Here is a 22,220-nt window from a genome sequence, read left to right on the forward strand (position 1 = left end):
TACACTTCTGGTCTGGAGCATAGAGTCCCCATGTTGGTGATGATCAGATCCAGTATGTTTTCCCCTCTTGTGGGAGTGGTAACAAGTTGTTCCATAGCATTTGAGTTTATAAATTCTAGGAACCTTTGGGCTAGGGTGTTGGAGCTAGAGTAATGCTCCCAGTCTATGTTTGGGTAGTTGAAGTCGCCCAATATAATGGTGTTTGGAGAGACCTTCATATTTTCCAGTGTTCTCAGGAAGGCCGAGTGGGGTTCCTGGGTTTGGGAGGGTGGTCTGTAGCAGGCTATAAACTGGAAGGCAGTTTTACCCACTGTTAGTTGCACATGGATAGTCTCTGATGCTTCGTGCTGTGCCACCAACCTGGAGGTTTGGGTATCTTTGACTAATATTGATACTCCCCCTCCTTTTGTGGTTTGGTCCAAGTTTTGGGGCTGAAAAGCATGGTATGAGGTATAACCTGGTAGTGCTGGGGTGATCTCGGGAGCCTTGAACCAGGTTTCTGTTACTGCACAGATATCGATGTTCTCCATGCTAAGGAGAGTTTCGAGTGCATGCATCTTGAGGTTTAGACTTCTGGCATTGAGTAGCATTGCTCTTAGTTTCTTATCCCTTGTGATACCTATGGATTTGGGTTTGTCTTTTGAGCCTTGCCTAAAAAAGGCACTATGGGGGTAGCAAGAGCCTTTGCCAATATCCGAAAGCCCAGGGGTGACAGGTGCAAGCCGTCCCTAGTGAAGCATCATGGCTTGTCGAGCATGTCATCCCAGGCTGACAGGCATTGGAGCCCTTTGAATGACACCAATACTTAAGCCAATTGTTGAAATTGATTATCTTGTCTTCATATTGTGGTATCATTCTTGGTGAGGGTAAGATGCTACTCAAGGTCAGGGTCATACCGGCCTGGGCTACATGCTCAGAGAGCTCCTCTATGTCTCTTTTCATGTAGTCCAGGGAGTTATGTCTCAGGTCATTCACACCAGCATGGACAATGACTGAGTCATATTTGTTCTTGCCTTGGAGTGACCTGAGTGCTTGTGTTATGTGGCGGATCCTAGCGCCCGACAGGCAGCTCACCATGACCTTCTCCTTGTTCAGCCTGGTGAGCGGGACATCAGTGTGCCTGACGATAGAGTCACCTATTACAAGTGTATCAGGTGTGTTGTTTAGCCTTAAGGGCTGTGACTGTTCGGCACACTAGCTTTGTGAGCTTTATGTTGCACGTGTTTTGTTTTGGGGTAGCGGTTGCTTGGGTGAATGCTTTGGAGGTCTCTGCTGCTTAGGCAGATTTTTATTTAGAGCCTCCGAGTATGTTTTTGTGTGTTTTTGTGTTTGGTTTGCTGACGTGGTAGGTCTATGTGAGACTGGAATTGTAGTGAGTGTGGTTTCCTTCTCCTCCTGACTGGTTACGCCAGTACTGAGTTGAGAGAGCTTAGCCTCCAGTTTGGCTATATGGTTGCATCTCTCACATGTGTTGGAATTTGTTGAAAGGAGGAGAGGGTTGTCTGTGTACATGAGGCAGTTGTAACATTGCCTCAAGATTCCCAGATTCACCAGCTGGACCGGAGAGGAGATTGACAACTGACCTTTGGACATGCTAGAATAGTATTGGGAATTCCTTTATAATTGAAAAAAAGGGCCAATGGGGAACAAGGTACTCAAGGGGAGTTTGTGAGGGTGTAGTGCTTTTAATTTTTTAGTGCTGACTTATATAATTGCTTTAGTGAGCAAGTGCCAGGTAATTTAAATGTAATGTGTTACAGGTAACTTAAATGCAAAAATGACAAACAGTAACTTTCTTTCAAGTGAAACAAGGAAATAAGTACAGTAAGCAATGCAGATATCACTAGGGATCCACAGAAGCGCTGAAAAGCCACATTTTGGGTGGAATTAGCATTTCAGGGAAATAACAAGCAAACAAACAACAAGCATACAAACAAAGCTATATTCAGCAGGCCTGGATCTAGTCTATGCTACAGCAAACAAGGTGTACCAATTTCAGTAAGAAACAGTTAAAATATGCAGGCACTATAAGCCTTTAACCAGAAATTCCCAGCTCAGAAGGGCAGAGTCCAGCCTCTCCTCCCACAAGAGTGCAGACCACAAACCTTCTTAATGTAAAATAACTGTCCTGAAGCCCAAGTGCTTAAACCAGAACTAATACACTTTTAGAATAACAGACACTGAGCCCTCAATCAGCAGTTACCTGTTCTGCCACTACAGTGCAGACCACAAACCTCTTAATGTAAAACAGTTGGTCTTCAGCAGTTCCCAACTTTGAAGGATGCAAGCTACCTGTTCTGCCACTACAGTGCAGACCACAAACCTTCTTAATGTAAAACAACTGGTCTGAAGCACAAGTGCTTAAACTAAAAGGCTTAGAATGAGTTACACCAAGCAGTAGTAAATACAATTGAGTACTTTTAAGATGACGCAAAAGCAAAATAAAGTAGGAAGAAACACAAATACAGTAAAAGCAGATAAATATTTTTTTTTTTTTTGTAGTGGAAAGAGAGAAAGGAGTAGCAGAAACTAAGTGTGCTTGGCTGGTTTGTTATTAAAGCCATTTTTACCAACTTCATTGTTTCAGGTCTTGGACCCTTATTTGGCTTCTCTAGAGCAAATTTTGTTTGGTAGCAGAAACTAAGCTGATTGGCCTTATCAAATGTTCTCCCTGTACTGGGTAGAATGAGGTAATGACACTAGACTGGGAGGAGGGTCCCAGATCAAATTTACACTAGGGGCGGGCAGCTGCAAAGCCACCAACTATAAAAACACTATACCAACAGTGAGAGAGGTGGGAAACAAACTGCAGAAATGTTTTTCACAGCTGAAAAGCAGCAGTGAGCCTTTAAATGAAAGTTTTAAACAGCTAAAGGAGCCTCTAGAAAAAAGAGTTTAACTGCAACAAGTTATCAGAAACAAACAACCCAACAGATGCTTAATAAAAGTGGACAATTTCCAGTTAATACCTCGCACACACAGTGAAACTAGCTAGAAAAATACACAGTACACAAAGTGCTATAAATAACAAAGAAATAAAGAACAAAATAAACAAAAAACAGGATACTTAATGTTATATATTATAGCTCCAAGATTCCTCAGTGTCCTTCCTTCAATCAGCTCAGTGTGAAATGGCAGAACACTCACAACTGAACTTCGAAATGGCAGAACACTCACAACTGAACTTCTTAGGTAACAGGAAGTTGAAACCTGAGACAGCTTTTAAGAAAGAAATCTCAAAAGAACAAATGAGGTGCTTAGTCTAAGCTGTTAGTTTGTATTTACCAGTTTTTGCTATATAAACTGTAGGAGTAGTGACGACCCACTGTTTATGTTAGCCATGTACTATGTTATGTATTTTTGGCGTCACTGCTTTGTCCACCATTGACGGTTTATATAAGTAGATGTTGTAACTTGTTTGCCTCAATTAGATTGATTAGATTGTGTCTGTCAGTAATGGCAGCTTTTGCCTTTAGGTAAGTGATTGAACATATTTTTTATGCCACAAGGCAATCGCATGGAGCCAGTAATTTTAAACGGTGCCATGACCAGTTTACAACTAGCGGTTTTACACCTTTAGAGTTTGTGCTCTTGATTGGGACAAACATGACCTAATGCTTGTGTCACTTGATAGCCTTAACCTGTGAGTATTGTGTTTTAGTTTATGATGATAACTGTATTATGTATAAAGTAAATGTATATAACCAGTTCTCTTACTTGGTGTTAGACTTGCCTATAAGGGTCAAAACATGATTAACGTTACAAATCAGCTTGGAGCTTGTTTTTGACTGGTGCCATGACCAGTTTATATCTGGTGGACTTGCACCTCTTGTCTTTGCCCTCTTTTATTGGATCAAACATGACCTGAAGTTTAAATTCAGGGGTTTGATGTTGCTTGCCTGTGTCCGTCAGTATTGCATGACAGTTTTACTTGTAGGTACTGCCTTTTAGGTTTTTAATTTTTATTTTTTTTATTTTTATGCTTAATTGTTTCATGCTTAAAGCCGAAAGCATGTTATCCATCCCTCTTTACACTGAGTTGTGACTGGTTCACAGCGGACGGAGTTGTGATTTTAAACATAGAACTGTTAGGCATACCTAATGTTTTAATGCTTTTAACAATTGGTGTGATATTTTATTTGTGGATGTTTACGACTAAACAGGCATGCTTGCAGCACATTTCTTTCATACTGGGTTGTGACCTACTCTTAGGGAGTAAAACATGTCTTCACATGAAAGTTAGTTTGAAAGGCATGACAGTTTTTTGCAGGCATTGCATTTTAGCTTAGTGATTGAAACTGTGTCATGCATAAGGCGAATGCAAGCAGTCATTTTTGCTTATATTATACTATATTATATTGTGTTGTGATTTGCTCATAAAGGTGCGAGCTTGTGGCCCCTGACCTACAGCTGTTTAGCATATTTAATAAATTGATGTTTTTAACCAATGGTGTGCCATTTGATTTAATTGTGGAGGTTATAAGAAGGGGCATGTGTATTAGTACTTTGTCTGAAGAAGTCTTGGGATTGCCTGAGACGAAAAGCGCTTTACAAATAAATGGTTCAAACTGCCTGATTTGTGGTGTGGTGACGTTATAGTGCACACAATGTGACAGGGCTAAATTTATTTTTTTGTCTTAGAAGAAATTCCTAAAGATACGAGAGGGGGAATGTGGGAGACGACGATTGAATACAGGGAACTCAACTGGCAGATTTTGTTGGAGGCCAGTAGACCACCTGGATTAAATGATGCACTTTCCCTACTTCCAGTTCTTAGGTTAAGGGCAGCTAGACTCTAAATAATAGTTCAAATTAACAACTTTTTTATCTATTAGTATGTTTATTTAACTATGTTTTTTATATTTATTTAATATGTTTCAGGTAATATGTTTATGTAGCTAGTAAATATATAAGAACTGTTATTTATGTTTATATAAAAAAACTTAATAGATTTTCCACTAGAGGAAGTTTTCACCATTTGGAGATTTTATCATTTTAATGGATATGCATTAAGATGTTTTTTATTTGTAGTGTGACTTAAGTAATTATATATTTATTTAAAGTGAAGTTTTATAGAGTCTATGACATTTTATAATGTGATTATTCATTTAATATATATGGAACAGTACATTTTAGGTGTATTAATATTTATTTATATGTATTTAATTAAGTGTAGATGTTCATTGGGTGATTTGAATTGGGGTGTGTATATAAAGGGTCTTTGATGTGTTGTTACTTTGTACATCGGATGAAGTGATAGACGAAAACGTATTGTGGATTTTTATCGTTAATGTTTTTATGCTGTGGAGAGCCTTTATTGCTGCAATAAACTGTGTTTTTTTCCGTGAAAAGTCTGCCTGCTTTTGGTTACCATCGGGTTACTGAGGATTGGTTTATTGGAATTTACAGCAATGTTTTCTCTTTTTCATGGCATTTAAAGTTACTGCTGAAGCCTGAGTAGCAGAATACATTTGTTTCCTTACTAGTTGAGAAGTGGTACAGCTACAGCCCCTGGGAATTCTCTTCCCATAAGGAAATCTGCCTGAGAGCTGGAAATTTTGGATCCAGAAGTATAATTTATTCCAGTGTGAATAGACTAGAAGGTACACTGTGCTGCTTGCTTGTATGCTGTAGAGAGAGAGAGGCACTGAAAGTTTATATTACATTTGAGTTTTTTGGGTCTGGGAGAGTATTGCAGGGAAAATAAAGAAGTTTCAGAGGTACTGTGAATAGAAAAAAAAACCCTGCTATATATCTAGCAGATACTTATCATAAAGGCAAAAGATTTTATGGTGATATTGATAGTTACTGTACAGAAATAAATAACCAAGACAAATACTATGAGTTTGTTGAATTCCATGATTCATTAGTATGAGATGGAATCTTCTGATGTTTAGCATGAGCAAATGAGAGGCATACTGCAGTGAGAAACGGATTTAATGCTCCAAGAAGCAAAATAAGCATATATAGCAAATTGAATTATTTTACCTCTGTTAAAAGAGCTAACTGAAGCATTAGAATGTGTGTGTAAAATTGCAAGTCAGAACCAAGACAAGAAAAATAGCAGAACTACAATGAAAATGAGCCCTGGGAGTCAGGAAAAGCATGCTGATAATTGCTGTATGAGGTTTGATAATTAGGTATTACACAAGAAAATTACCTCTGTTTGGTTATTTATATAAAAGCTATGATAAAGAAAATCAGGTTGATAAAGGATGTAATGGTTAGCTAGGGTAAAACTACTAAAACCGGTTAGCTAGGGTAAAACTATTCCCGGCTCCTCAAAGTCTCCTGTTCAATTTTTCCCTTGGAACTAGACAAACTTTCAACTTAAGCACTCAAGCCATTCATTTCTCAGCCCGGCACTTGCTCAAAACTTATAGCAAGCACTTATAAACCCTAGCACTACACCCTCCTGTACTGTACAGAAGGACAAGGCTCTCTATTCGACCTTACCAGCCATCCAATAAAACAGTTCACTGTACCTATCCAGGCATGTCCAAAGGGCAGTTTCAGGTGTACTCTTCAGTCCAACTGGTGAATCTGGGTATTTTGTGGCAATGTTACAACTGCCTCATGTACACAGACAACTCCCTCCTCCTACCACCAAACACTAATACATGCGAGAGATGCAGTTATACAGCCAAACTAGAGGCTAAGCTCTCTCAACCCAAGACTGGATCAGACAGTCAAGAGGAGAAGGGAAATGCTTGCATCACTCCACCAGTCTCACATATACCTATTAAACCAGCACCGGCAAAAAACACACATAAATACATGAAAACATACACGGAGGCTCTAAATAAAAATCTGCAAAACCAACAGACCTCCAAAGCAAACATTCAAGCAACCTCCACCCCTCCCAACACAAACCATGAAACACATACTTCACAAAATCAGTGTGCCATGCAGTCACAGCCCTTAAGGCCAAATAACATACCCAACATACTAGTAATAGGTGACTCTATAGTCAGGCACACTGATGTCCCACTCACTAGGCTGAATAAGGAGAAAGTTACTGTTAGCTGCCTGTACAAATATGACATTGTTATTGTTCATGTTGGTGTGAATGGCCTGAGTCGTACCTCCCTGGACTACATGAAGAGACATGGAAGAGCTCTCTGATCATGTAGCCCAGGCCGGTATGACCCTGACCCTGAGTAGCATCCTGCCCTCACCAAGAATGATACCACGGTATAAAGAAAAAATTCTTGATTTCAACAATTGGCTAAGTTTCTGGTGTCATTCAAAGGGGATCCAGTGTCTATCCACCTGGGATGACATGCTCGACAAGCCACGCTGCTTCGCTAGAGACGGCTTGCACCTTTCACCCTTAGGCTTTCGAGTACTTGCCAGGGCTCTTGCCACCCCCATAGTGCCTTTTTTAGGCAAGGCTCAAAAGACAAACCCACCGCCATAAATAGCACAAGTAACAAAAAACTGAGGGTAATGCTACTCAGTGCCAGAAGTCTAAACCTTAAAATGCATGCACTCGAGGCACTCCTCAGTATGGAGAATATCAATATATGTGCAGTAACAGAAACCTGGTTTAAGGCACCAGAGAGCACCCCAACACTACCAGGCTACAACTCATACCATACATTTCGGCCACAGAACCCAAACCAAAATACAAAAGGCGGGGGCGTATCCATATTCATCAGGGATACCCACACCTCCAGGTTAATAGTACAGCACGATGCTTCAGAGATCATCCACGTGCAACTAACAATGGGCAAAACTGCAATTCAAATTGTAGCTTGCTACAGATCACCCGCCATGTCCCAGGACCCCCATTCCGCATTTTTGGGAACACTGGGAAACATACAGGTCCTACCAAACACCCTAATATTGGGTGATTTCAATTACCCAAACATTAACTGGGAGAACTACTCAAGTGCTAACTCCCTTGCCCAACTTTTCCTAGAATTTATAAACTCAAACACCCTGGTTCAACTGGTCAACACTCCCAGCAGAGGTGACAACATATTGGACCTGGTCATCACCAACATGGGCAACCGGTGTTCCACACCGGAGGTCAACCCCTCACTGGTTAGATCTGACCATAAACAAATCACTTTGGATATCCATATTCTGCCCCCACCCCCGGACAAGAAAGCCACCATGAAAAACTTTTCAAAAGCAAACTTCACGTTACTTAAGACTGAGGTGGAAAGTTTCAAAGCTCCCATGCTGAAGGATAACACTGTCCAAGCTGCAAAATCCTTTACTAATGCATTCTATGGGCAGCTACAAGAATGCATGGATCATGCCATCCCAAGCAAAACCAAGACTCACTCCTCCAAGAAAAGGAAACCAGTCTGGTGTTCTCCTGCCATAAACAAGCTATACAATAGAAGGAAGAAACTAGTACAGAAAAGAGTAAAATCCCAAGAAGGAAAGACATCCCTGATCAGTATCAGCAAGAAACTACGATCCCTCATAAAATCATCCAAGGCGAGCTTTGAAAGGAAAATTGCCAAGGACTCCAAAGATAACTGCAAGGCATTCTTTAGCTATGTCAAGAATCTAAGTGGCAATGCTCAGATCTGCTCGGAGTTAGTGCAGAATGGCACAAAATACACTGAACTGACCGATATCGCCAACATCCTGGCAGACAGGTTCAGCGCAAACTTCACCCCCAAAAGGGTCCATAACCATACCAGAAGAATGCAGAGTCCCTGAAATCACAGACACTCAGGTTAAAACAGCTCTCTCCAAAGCCAAAAACACAGCATCAATGGGACCGGACGGTGTCCCATGCTGCGTCCTACACAAGCTCAAAGATGAACTAATCCCTCACCTAAACACACTGTATAAACTCAGCATCTCCACAGGCTACATACTCATAGAGTGGCACACAGCAATGGTTATTCTGCTCCACAAAGGTGGAGCCACAACAGACCCTGGGAACTATCGCCCTATAAGCCTGACTAGCTTGGTCTGCAAGGCTATGGAGCTCATTATCATGGAACTCATTAACAGAGACATTGGGAACCTCCAAACACTGGACCCTACCCAGTTTGGCTTTAAGGGCAGATCATGCCTCCTAAACCTGGTGGACTTCTTTGAGACAGTTACCAAGATTATAGACAAGGGAAAGGTGGTACACACAGCCTACCTAGACCTCACTAAGGCCTTCGACACCATTCCCCATTCTGGTATTATAGACAAGATCACCAGCCTGAACATATACCCTACGTCACAAGATGGGTTGCCAACTGGCTCATGGACAGAACCCACATGGTGAGAGTTGCAGGAGCTAGGTCCATCTCTAAACCGGTTACAAGTGATGTTCCCCAGGGCTCAGTCCTAGGACCCTTCCTGTTCGGCATATACTTCTCAGAGGTACAGGCAAGCACAGGAGGACTATAGCTGACCAAGTTCACAGACGACTGCAAGCTAGGGGCTATAATTGACTCTCCAGCTGATACAGACATCCTCCAAAAGGGTCTCACTGAGAAGGATACCTGGTGTCAAAATCATGGCCTCAAGCTAAATGCCAGAAAGTGCATAGTCATTCCCTTTGGAAAAAACAAAGTACCCACAAACTACCACATAGGTGGTAGTCCCCTAAATATGGAAGATGTAATAAGGGATCTAGGGACCCAAGTAGATAGTAATCTCACCTTTGATAATCACATTGCCAAATTGATTAGAAAATCCTTCTACGTGGCCCACCTAATCACAAAAGGGTTCGCATCCAGATCAAAAGAGGTTATTGTGCCCCTCTACTCATCAGACCCATCTTAGAGTACAATGCCCCATTTGGAATGTACCTTACAAGACACCTGCAAAAGCTGGAAAGACCACAGAAGTACCTCACCAAGAGGATCAATAGCCTCAAACAGATGCCCTATGCAGCTCGACTGAAGAAACTCCAGTTGTACTCGGTTGCATACCGCCTACTCAGAGGTGATCTCTGCCTGACATACAAGACTATGTCTAACCCAGAATTGATGGACATGCTCCACCTAAAGAAAACCTTATCCCCTCGAGCCACACGTTCTAGGGATCTAAACCTCACCACAACAATAAATAAGATGTGCTGGAGGGATAGATTCCTGTCCCAGAGACTTCCCATGCTTTGGAACAAGATACCAATCTACATTAGGCAGAGCTCCTCACTAACCCTCTTCAAGAGAAACCTTGACGAGTGGATGGGAAGCAGAAAGTTTACCTCGAGAATCACTTCAGTGGCACTGCTGGACAGAGGCACAGGGAACAAATCTAAGGAGGCAGCGAAAGCCAACACATTCTGGCTAGGCTTATACATGCCTTCGGGCAGATAGCCTAGTACCCACCTATGAACCTATGAACCTATAATGTACAAGAAATTAATCTGCAGCCCAGAAGAACATGTGGTATAATAAAGACATAAAATGATTTATTTGTGTGCATAGTAAATGTTGAGAGAGTCAATATTGCAGAATATTGTAAAACAGAGAGTTTAACACAGGAGGTTCAATCAGAAATGTGGTCACAGAAGTTAAAAAAATGGTGTTTGAAGTCATGTCGCAGTAGATTGTGATGTAATCTGTACTTAAATATTTGGAGTTGAATTTGAAAAAGAGCAAGCTAAAACCATCTGTGTAAAAGCCATTTACTTGTTTAAGCCATTTTATAAGAAATATAAGGTACATTTTCTGACAAATGGACTCGACTTCTCCTCCAAAGGGTATTTTCATGAATTTGGTGTTGTGAAAAAGATTAGTGATGTCTATGTGAAGACTGACAATTTGCTTCACGACTGTGAAGATATATTTACTGGCCTGGGATGTTAGCAGGAGTTCATCATACTCAGATAGGTCCTGTGGTTTACCAACTGTTTATGCCTCATGGAAAGTTCTGAAGCTTGACACCATGTATAAATTCCTAAATTACAAGGCCTGAATAAAGTTATAAAAGGGAGAGTTATGAATTCCTTGCTGCAATGGAAGTGGATTCTGTTAAGACAAATGCAGAAAATGTCCTAGTACTTAACGCTATTCAGGGATTTGACAAATTTATTCCAATTAGGAAATATCCGGACTGTGTAGATTTAATATGCTCACAGAAAGCTGTGGACTGTGACATTCCATTTCTAATTTTGCTAGCAAACTGGTACATTTTCCTCTTTGTTTTTGTTAGTTAGACTTAAGATTATGCAGAAGGACAATGTATGCATGCCTTCTGCTCCTGAGGATGTCGCACAGATGCTTATGGGGCTTGAAGGTACCCATCTGTCATGATATCCTGGTTTGGGTATGAGCAGTAAAGAGCTTGAAAAGAGACTGGTTTGGCTACTGATCAGTAACAGTATAACCAGAGCAAAAATAGGTACCAGAGTAGAGCTATTAAGCTATTTGTAAGGCAAAGAGTTCCATTTGATAAGCAAATATATGAAAAGTAGATATTGAACAGCAGAGGTCCAAGCACAAATCAATGAGGAACTCCACTGGTCACCTCATTTCCCAGAGGATGCACCTTGTAGTCTTACTGTATGAGTCCCTGCTCAAAAGCCAGTTGTCTGTACAAATAACCACGTACGGATCAATTTATAGCTCCTTCAGCTTGCTTATTATGTTTTTATGTGGTATGATATCAGATGCATTTGCAAGGTCAATGTATGCTGCATGGCAGCTTGTCCGTACTCTGCAAATTGTGTCACCTTTTCAAAGAAGGTCACAATATTCATTAGACAGGATTGACATTTGACAAAGCTAAACTGCTGGGGTTGAGTGTGATAAGATTTTTCATATCATAGTTTGTTAGGTCAGGTATGTGTTCCATGGCTGTGCATATAAGACTTGTTATATTGATGGGTCTGTAATTCCTGGGGTCTGCAGTGTGGCCACTCTTGTGGAGTTCCATCACAACAGCTGTGTGCCAATCTCATGGAACAAAGCCATTTACTTGTCTCAGGCTGTAAAGGTTGAGGAGTGTGTCCACCTGTGCTTCCTTAGAGCTAGTACTTAGACAACTGTTGTGTGTTGTCAGGTCCCATTAATGAGGTGCTCTTCATACTGTAGACTACTTTCAGTGTATGTTCTCTCATGATGTTGGGTATCTTGTCTCTGGGGCGAAGTGGGCACTAATTTTATTTGCCAGTAATTTGGCAATTTCTACTGGATTGGGGAAGTTACTACCCTTATAAATAAGCCTGGGGCAATGTTGAGTGTTATTTCCTATTTTTCTGGCATAACAAAAGAAGGCTTTGAGTTATCTTCAGCTTCTTTAATTAGTCTGAGTTCATTGGATGCCTTCCTTTTTCTTATATCCTTTTTTTAGTTTCTTATCTACCTGCTTGGTGTTCTCCTTAATTTAATAGTCATTTGTTGTGCTATATAGGTTTATGACTTTATCCCTTTTATTATATAGTTTATTAAGGTTCCCTATTATATGATCGAAGATGTATTCTTTTGAATGTGTCTTGATCGAACTTGAAAACACGAAATGGCAAAATACTGAAACAACATATAAGCGAATTCTTTCCGTAGGAAAGGAATCGCTTGGCTGCCTTCGTTATTTTGCCATTTTTGTCACTGTAGTGCAATCTCGGAGTTGGTATATTTAAGTGGGGGGGGGGCAAAGCCCCCACTTTATGTAATGTTTTAAAGTTTATTTTTCTTTTTTGGAACAGCAGTTTTTTTTCCCTGGGAAAAAAATCACTGTTCTAAGTGTTCGGGATTGTAAGCTTTCTCTTACATGGGGTCGATAAATCAGCATTCGCTTTTTTAAGCATTCGCTGATTTAATATAGACCCTTTATTAATGCTTGAAGACTACTACACTGGCTTGCTTTTATACCTCCTCAGTTGTTAGGATCTCTTTGGGGCTGCCACTGTAGTACATTTATCCAGGTGCAACAATTCCATAAATTTTCTATACCACCATCTTTATCAACAGTCTTTATAACTATTTCATTGTTGGATATTAAAGAGTATAGTGCTAACTTTTTTGATGAGTTATATTACAATGTCTGTATTCAAATTTTTTACCATTAAATAATTCATATAAATCATTTTCAAATGCCATTAAAAATAAATTATTAACAGCTTTACAGTTCGGAATAAATAAACATGGCTTCTTCAAACAATTAGTCTCTAGGTCATCAATCTGTGGATATAATAACTTCAAGGTCAGAGTCTGTACAAATAACCTCAATTCTGTAAAGAAAGTATTTTTGTCTTCATTGACAGCAGATACAAAAGGACAAAACCATCAGTTTATTTTATCAGCATTAAACGTTATTAATGAATCTATCAGTGGTGGTGATGTCACTACAATAACTGAAGCAGACGAATACAAATGGATAAACTATCTACAGGTGGGCACACTTCGTTGACTCAGTGATATGGTTAGCTTAAAACCATAAGTGAAATGCAATGATTTTAACCAATGAAATTTGTGTCAAGTAATGTATTTAGCTGATGTGAATTAACCTGAAGAAGCATTGTATGTGAAAGCTTTTGTGGAGAATGTTAGCTTGTTTTTATTTATTAAATCATTTTTGTGCTTACTAGTGGTGACTTTTTCTTGTTTGCTTATACTTGGTTGTCATATCCTATCTTATTCACCTGATAGAGCCTTCAAATTTGGTTTTGTGATTTGATATACCTTCATTGCTTGAAGTTCAGTGGGGATGTGGATTGCTTTTATATGGATTATGAGAGATGCTTACCTCCAGTCAGTAAAGAGTTTTCTTCCCCTTGGAGGTTCTACATTGGTTAGAGATATTGGAGGGATTGGGAGGGCACTGGTGACCCCACCATTGGCGACTCAGCTGGGTGCAAAGTGTTGAGAGAATGGGACTGCATATATACTCTCACTCCTTTGACAGCCTCTGTGGAATATGATACTTTGGGGAATTGAAAACAAATGGCAGTAGATGCACTTTCTCTTTTCTGAGGTTCTAGTGAGGGATTAAACCACTTTCATGGCTGCCTAGATGATGGCCCCTCTGGATGACTGTCAACTGTGCTGGGAATACCCACTATGGGGGAATAACTGATTGAAGTCTGATTAGGAGAGGCTTGATGGTCTGTAGTCATGTGGGCAAAAAGCATAGAAAAATGAACCCTTCTTGGTTACCATTTCTGCTGTTTTGCCATTTGGACCCCATGTCTTAAGTTTGTTGGCAGCCTGTGAGGTGACTGGTTTTGACTTAGTCAGAGATCAGTGTTAACAATGTATTACAGTTGAAGTTTAATGAATGCTAAGTGATGCTACTTTACCGAATTATACCTGTGGAGGGTTAAAGACTTGCATTAACACTTTCTTTAACACTATCTCTTTGAGCAGTTGTCGTTCAGTAGGTTCGTACTCCCGACCCCTTTCCTTCTGGCTATTTGTTTCTCATCTGTCTTGTGTTACCCATGATCTCTATAAACTGGCTCATGAAACTGTATGATTTTCTGTACCTCTTTTGGCTTGTTTTCTCGTAGGGCATTTATTAGTAGAATATTTAGGAGAAAAGAATTGAAGACCAAAGAAGAGATCCCTAGGAAAAGTGCCTTAAATGATGTTGAAGTAGAAAGCTGATATTATCAGTAGAGCGGTGGTACAAAGTTGGCAGTTGCTAAAGAATTTGCCATATCTTGTCAGTTGATATTCTGTTTGTGTGATCTCCTTAGATATTTCTACTTTTAATTTCCTGCATATATGTTCTTAAAATATTTCTTATGTATCATATAATGCAGTCAGCTTTGATAGAAAGTAGTGAACCTTGTTTGTATCAGCAGAATTGTAACATCTGTTCAGAGTAACAGCAAAATGCTTGTCTTTCGGAATCTGCCTTCATTTCTGTCTTCTTTATTTCAGCAAAGTATTCAGTGCTTTGTTTTTTTTTTTTAGACATCATAAACTTAGTTTTAGTCCTGTTTAATTTCATTCCTTTCTCTTAATGTGGATTGCCAGATTATAATCCCTCCATTAAATCTGCCTAAACGTTTTGACCTCTGGTCATGGGATCCAGAAGAGGAACGCAAGCGCCAGGAAAAGTGGCAGAAAGAGCAAGAGCGCTTGCTTCAGGTATACGAGCAATATTTTATGTCACCCGCTAACTAACACATGCATAGTGATTTCCCTATTGTGAGGCGCATAAATTAAGCATGCCTTCTGTGGAATGCATTTCCATTATTGCATTTTGCTAATGACATGTAGTTGCAAAGATGCTAATGTATTAGCTGAATTAGTTTTATAGTGCAATATGTACACTCTATTGTTTCCATTTGCTTTTAACTACTGTAGGCAACTGATGCAGCATAGAGTCTGGCACTTTAGTGCAGAATATTAAGGATGTGAGATTTAGATATTTATGTATTTATTTGTGTGTGTGTGCAGGCATGTATGTATGTATTTTTTTTATTTTGTTAACTTTTGTACAACATTGATCATGGTGGACCTTTTTCAGATTCAGCCTGGGAAAAAATGAAATAGACATAACAAGAACAATTTACAGCTGACATTAATGAGAAAGATATATTGAAAAACAAGAATGTTTTAGCAGATAATAGTAGTAAAGTACATTTGATTGAATATTTTAAAACAGGCAATCAGAATGAGGAAAATATTTTCCATAGTGTTTAGAATACGTACATAGGAAAATATTTTGCATAGTATTTAGAAGATGTACATAGTTTTGCAGAAGGATTGTATAAAAGAGCAAAACACAGAAGCTGCGAGTAGGAAATAGGAAACTGAGGTAATGAAATCTGAAATTAAGTGAAGCAAAAGGAAGTTAATGCAAGAAATGGACATGGGGGTAGAAAGCAGATAAGATGAGGTTTGAAGATGATGGGAAGTAAGTTACATGGAATGCTTGTTTTAAAATTGGTGAAGGGCTTATTCAGATTCCTTTGAAATGAAATCTGCAAAAGGTGTGCTAAACGTGTTAGTGTATTGCAGTTGAAGTTTAATGAATGCTAAGTGATGCTACTACTGGGAACGTTTTGCTTTGGGCTTCTTTAAATAGGTATTTCTTATGAGAGATTCTGATTGTTGGGTAGACAGACAAAGATTTCACATTTGTTTGGAACAGTTCCCATATTCGTGTGTCCATTACAGAGAATAAATACCTTGTACAGAGCAATTTATTATGACAAATCTGTAAAGGAGGGGGTGAGACCGAAGGTCGTATGTTGTGAAATGTTTAATTAGTTTGTTGACTAAAAAGGAAATGATTAATTTATAGATAAGATAATTCATACGTTGAGTAACTAATATGGTACAATTTTGCTTTACTAAGTTAGAGCAGTGGAGAGGTAAGGTAATGGAAGGAAATGGAAATTAAGAAAAAAATAACGACTGTGTTGTAGAAAGGATTGCTTTCTACTGATTTTGTAAGATGCTGTTGCAGTAATGAGAATACTGTTAATAACAGGCACTGTAATTCTGGTTTTCATTATGTTACTGTCCTTTTAATTGCTGTGTAACAATTCTGAACAAGTCAGTTAACCAGTAGGGAATTTGTTGTTTCATAAACACAAACAAGCAGGCATTGACTAAATGAATATAAAATAGCTTCTTTCTTAAAGTATAGGTTAAGTTGTTGGAAAAATACAATCTTGCTGCATTGGACATTTGAAGTAGGCAGCATTATGCCTGTTCTGTGTGTTGTGACTGCAGTGGTAGAAGCTATGTGAGTGAACTGACATCATCGCCTAGGCTTGCTTAGGAGAGATGCAGACTTAAGTGTCATAAGTAGATTTTCAGGTATATTTCTTGAAATATTATGCATGGGAATGCTGGCAATTACAAATCTGGCATCAATGGCAGAAGATTATGTCTCTGAGCTGTTAATGAGCTGCTCTGCTTCCCGTACCCATGGTCCAGAGTTTGATTCTTTCCATCTCCACTTGCCTAGTGTGTGACTCAGTGCAAGTCACTTAACCAGACAATTACCCTTGAAAAGGGACACTTGTGCACAATGGGCTTACCTGGTTAACAGATGTCAAAATAATAGATAAATAAATAAAATGTTGTTTGCAAAATCCATTGATTACATGAACTGTTATATTATTCCTTACATTATCCAGTGAGTATATATCATGTTGAGTAATTTTGCATAATTCTTCTTCTGCTAGTCTTGTCCTCATGACAATTCTTTATGAACTGTATACTCTGTAATTACATTTAGATGAATTTCCAGCAGTACTGTACATAGTTACCTCATGTGCATTTTGTCTTTTTTCCATTTCTTTCTGAACTGGGGAGCCTTTTTGCAGTGTCTGGTCATTCTGACCTTCCTTTGCTAATGCCCTTGTTGCCTGAGATTACTGTATCTTCAAGAATGTTGCATTCACAGGTGTTTCCCTTCACCAATGTCTGCTTGTATTTGTTAATGGACTGCTTCGGTGTGTGGTTCCTTTTGCTGTCTCATTATTAATGACACTATAGTCACACAGACACGTTGTCTCCAACATTGAGAAACCTTCTACACAGGTTGAGATTTAGGATTTCCACATTGAAGACTCTTTGTTGGCATATTTCTTGCATTCTTCAATTTTCATGTTTGTAATAGTGTTTGCCTTGCACCAAAGCCTGCCATGCCACCATAATCAGGTCTAGGACTTTGCTCCAAGTCACATGGTCTCCATTTTTTTTCTTGCTACTCCCAAATTTTACATTTTCATCTTAACGTTGTCAGAAGAAAATCCCCATGTCTATTGAGGAAGAAACATAATCTTCAAAAGTGTTCCTGCAGTGTACAAATCACCGTCCAGCCTTTATGCTGTTTGCACTCACCACCTAAGGAGATCTTTATGTTACAGTATCAGAAATGCAACCACTTCAGTCCTTAGAAGACATGAAAAACCTAAGTCCTCTCTTGGTATCTGCAAGATGGCAATAACAGAAGGTAGCCCATCCACAGATTAACAGTTGGGTCCCTCGTGTGGTGCTTCATGGGCTGCCAGGAAAGAGTCAGAGCAAACAAAAAGTATAACATTGCATGAAGCCAAGTATTGTCTCAGAACTTCTCAGTTAAGTTCACCATCTTGTTAGCCTTACTCCTTTCAGGCTGTGACCTCTCCCTCTGCTAGTGATGTATTATGTCACACCCATCATCAAATGACAAACAAGAGCTGGGAGAGACATTCTTTCTTTAACTTTTTGGGAGTGAGTCTGCAAATTCAAGTTCAACATTTGCTGTTTTGGAGCAGACTGCCTGCACATTATACATGGAGCAGGCCCTTGAGTCCATTGGGGCGAAAAAACAGGTTGCATGAGTGTTTAATTCCTGCTTCAGTATGTCTGTACACTTGAGACTGCAGTCTTGGGAAATATATTTGATATCAGTGCAATGCCTTGCACAACCCTGTCATGTGCTAGCACCACCTGTGTTGTGCACTTGGTATCACACTGGGGCACTAATGCCTGCCCCCTCCTGGAACAAGGTCATGGTAAAGATCTGTAGCTCTCCCACACTGGGGTACTAATGCCTGCCCCCTGCTGGAACAAGGTCATGGTAAAGATCTGTAGCTCTCCCACACTGGGACACTAATGCCTGCCTCCTGCTGGAACAAGGTCATGGTAAGATCTGTAGCTCTCCCACACTGGGGCACTAATGCCTGCCTCCTGCTGGAACAAGGTCATGGTAAAGATCTGTAGCTCTCTCATATATGACATTTCCTTTCAGGAAATGGGCTCATGAGGTTGTCCATGGGCTGCCTTTGCTTTCTTCCCCAAAGAAGCTTAATGGATATTTATGGAAGAAGATGAGTCCTTGGTCTTCCCTTCTATGCTACTTTTTCCAAAAGGAAGCCATTAATGTGGCATAAAATAAATTCTGGTCAAATAGGATAGTACCTTCTAGAAATCCTCTTGAGAGCAGAGGAACATAATTTACAAGAATACTCAAGCTGATTCCTATGGGATCTTGGATTGTCATAGGTCCTAGAGATCACAGCATTTTCCACCTAGCAGCTGTAGAAAGAGTCAAATAATTTGGACTGGGTGGACAGGAGAATGCTTTCCTCCACCACAGTAGGCTACTGTACCTTGAATTGTCTGTCTTACCTGTCCCAGCTTAATTCTGTCTTGAAGACAAGACCCTGGAAGAGGCTTCTGACTTTTAAGATAAAGGAGCCTTGAAAAGACTGTAAATGGCTTCCTCTTTGGATTTCTGTGTTGCCATCTGTAACTATGCACTGATGGTGAGGATATGACTATAGTGTCTGGAATGTATCTGTTCTGGGTGAGGTTGCTCAGGCTTTTGTATCTTAAGAATGTGCTAAGGCAAGCTGTATTGAATGTCTCAGAGGAAACATCTTCATTAGGTGTGTTTCAGAGGACATAATTGAGGAGTTGCAATTGAGGAAATATACAGTGACTTTAGTGAAAAATCTTTATGACACCCACTGGCTTCTTCCCATTCTTTTTGTAGGACAGCCCACATTCCAAGAAGAAGACACCCTCTCATTGAAAGATAAGGTAACACAGGCATCTGGTAAAGTTGCCTCCTCCCAGTCTCCTGTTAACACACCCTATACAAAGGCTTCAAAAAGAGCTCATCAGCTCTGCCAGTTCCTCAGGACTGCACTGCTGTACCCAGTCTTGGGGAGTCATCAACAAGTGCTAAGACAATCTGAATGTTGTCTAAAATGGCCATGCTTTGTAATTCCTTAATAGCCCCATTCTACTATTCTCCCCCATCAAGAGATCTCTTACAAATAAAATAACCACCATCTAGCTAATGGAGCAGTCCCCCGGCTGTAGTCATCAAATGATCCATATCACCTAGTTCTGCTTTGGAAAGAAGAATAGGATTTAACCTAGTCCAGGCACTTGTTTAATGTGTGTCTTAGACGTTTCCAAGGTTATGGATCATGTTCTTCCATTTTGGTGCATCTTAATCTTATGTACAGCAGAACTGCAGCTAGGCACTTGCTTTTCAAACAAACCATTATGGGGGTTTCCACCTGTGCTTGCCTTTGAAGAACGCATATCCTTACTGGGACTTGAATTTTATATTCAATAGATTTGCTTGTCTTCCATTTGAACCATCTAGTTGATTGGGAGATTATTTTCCTGGTTGTCAGTGCTTTATTGATGGAAACTCACAGATGTCCTTCAAGGATGCATCTGCAGTCATAACAAATGGGTTGTCCTGTCGTCAGGCAGCCCTTCGGTCGGCCGGATTCCAAAGTCTGGGTCTGGCCTCGGCTGGTGTCGCACTTCACCCGACGTCATCTTTGCTGGTCTTCGGGTATAAAGGCATCAGCCGACGCCATTTTCCCCAGTCTTTCTTGCCGTGGCTCAAGCAGAAGCTGTTCGCAAGTGCCGGTCGGTCAGATCCAGAGATTACTACTACCAATACTACTTCAAGACTTCTAAAAGCTAAGTACCCGCTGGGGACGCTTTCTTGCATCAGCCGATGTCAGAAAAGGTAAATAACTGTTTAACTTGTGGGAAACAAATACCTCATAAAGATTTCCACTCTTACTGCTTAGCTTGTTTTGGCCCAGACCACGTAGCAGCCTGTTTAGCCTGTGCTTCTTCAACCGACGAACGCTTAGGCGCCGGGTCGGAGTTTGCTGAACAGTTTTTCGGCTCAGATTTTGCGTACATTATGCCGTCGGATCCTCCGACTTCTCAAATTGTTAAAAAACGCAAAGAAAAAGACCGACACTCGCAGTCCGCGGTTTCGGCCGAAACCACGGTTAAGCAAACCGCGAGTGTCTCGGTTTCGGCCGAAACCGAGGAAACGGGTCAATCTTCAGCCGAATCCATGACTACTACCGAGGCTCCTGCTACCCTAGTTGAATGGGGGTTTCCACCTGTGCTTGCCTTTGAAGAACGCATATCCTTACTGGGACTTGAATTTTATATTCAATAGATTTGCTTGTCTTCCATTTGAACCATCTAGTTGATTGGGAAATTATTTTCCTGGTTGTCAGTGCTTTATTGACGGAAACTCACAGTTACAGTCCTTTATTTGCAGGGAATTTTTCTTGACCATTCACAAGTATTTTGTATCCTTCTAACCTATGTTTCCTGTTGAAGATGGTTTTGTATCTGTCTCCATGTATTCATTTCCATCTTTTCTTTCCAGGATAAGAATCCAGAGGAGAGAAGGCCCTTCCTACCACTGATATCCATCACAAGTTAAGGCTTTGCTTGGTGACTTTATGATGATGAACCATTTGGTCAGTTTCTTTGTTTCTGGCAAGGATGTCCTGGCAGTGGCTGAATTAGCCCTATTGAAATGGTGGTGGTAACCACATTATTTTCTGGCATCAAGCAATTAACATTCATTGGTCAGTACAGTTAGATTGATACCACACCACCAAAGGGGGGGCTTTTAGTGCATATTTCAAGAATGTGTTTATTTCCAGTATTTGTTCTGAGACCACAGTGCCATCATTTCATGCTTTTGCCCAGTTCCACAGCTTGAAATATTAATTCCAGGAGGTGAGGTCCCTTTTGTACCTCATTGTTTGAAAATTCAGCATTTTCAGACTTGTTTTTTAGCCTGCTTCATCTGCTGCATTCCTGAGACGTTATTGGAAACTGAGTGTGGTTGTTCTCAGCTGCCAGGCACCTAAGAGCCATTTAAAGTAAGGTGTAACATGTTTGTAAGAAGTCACCATGGAAGTTAATGTTGATTTCTTCCTTGTGTGCATAGTACGCTCCTGCCTTGGTTACATATTACACTCCTCTCTTGAGTTCATATTATGCTCCTGCATTGGGTTTATATTACACTCATAGGGTCATAGGTTCATAGGTAGGTACTAGGCTATCAGTCCTAGGGCCTATACAAGCCCAGCCAAAAAGGTACCCTGGCTTTTGCCACCCAAGAAAATTATTTTCCTGTGCCACTGTCAAGCAGAGCCTCAGAAGTGATTCCCGGGGTGAATTTCCTATTTCCCATCCAATCATCGAGATTTTTCTTGAAGAGTGCTAATGAGGAGCTCTGTTTGACATAGATAGGTAGCCTGTTCCAGAGTATGGGAAGTCTCTGGGACAGGAATCTATCCCTCCAGCATGTTCTGTTTATTGTGGTGACAAGGTTTAGGTCCCTAGAGCATGTAGCTCGGAGGGATTAGGATTTCTTTAAGTGGAGCATGTCCAACAGCTCTGGGTTTGACATAGCTTTATGCTAGGCAGAGATCACCTCTGAGTAGGCGATATGCTACGGAGTAAAGCTGGAGTTTTTTGAGATGATCTGCATAGGGCATCTGTTTGAGGCCAGTAATCCTCTTTGTGAGGCATTTCTGCGGCCTTTCCAGTTGTTGTAGATGT

At 40.3% G+C, this 22,220-nt stretch overlaps 1 protein-coding gene across 6 annotated transcripts in view; it reads left to right on the top strand.

Moving 5' to 3' along the window:
- The window catches only part of LIMCH1 (LIM and calponin homology domains 1), a 1,973,196-nt gene that overhangs the window by 1,778,070 nt on the left and 172,906 nt on the right, over positions 1-22,220 (top strand). For 4 of the 6 annotated variants that reach the window (XM_044061502.1, XM_044061501.1, XM_044061503.1 and 1 more), the window contains one exon: positions 14,895-15,008. The exons of the other annotated variants lie outside the window; for them this stretch is intronic. In XM_044061502.1, the coding sequence (XP_043917437.1) occupies positions 14,895-15,008 (114 nt within the window). The remainder of the gene's footprint in view (positions 1-14,894; positions 15,009-22,220) is intronic. 6 annotated transcript variants of the gene reach the window in all.

Source organism: Protopterus annectens, chromosome 2.part0, assembly GCF_019279795.1.
Source record: "Protopterus annectens isolate FY-2018-M chromosome 2.part0, PAN1.0, whole genome shotgun sequence".
Classification (NCBI taxonomy): Eukaryota; Metazoa; Chordata; order Ceratodontiformes; family Protopteridae; genus Protopterus; species Protopterus annectens.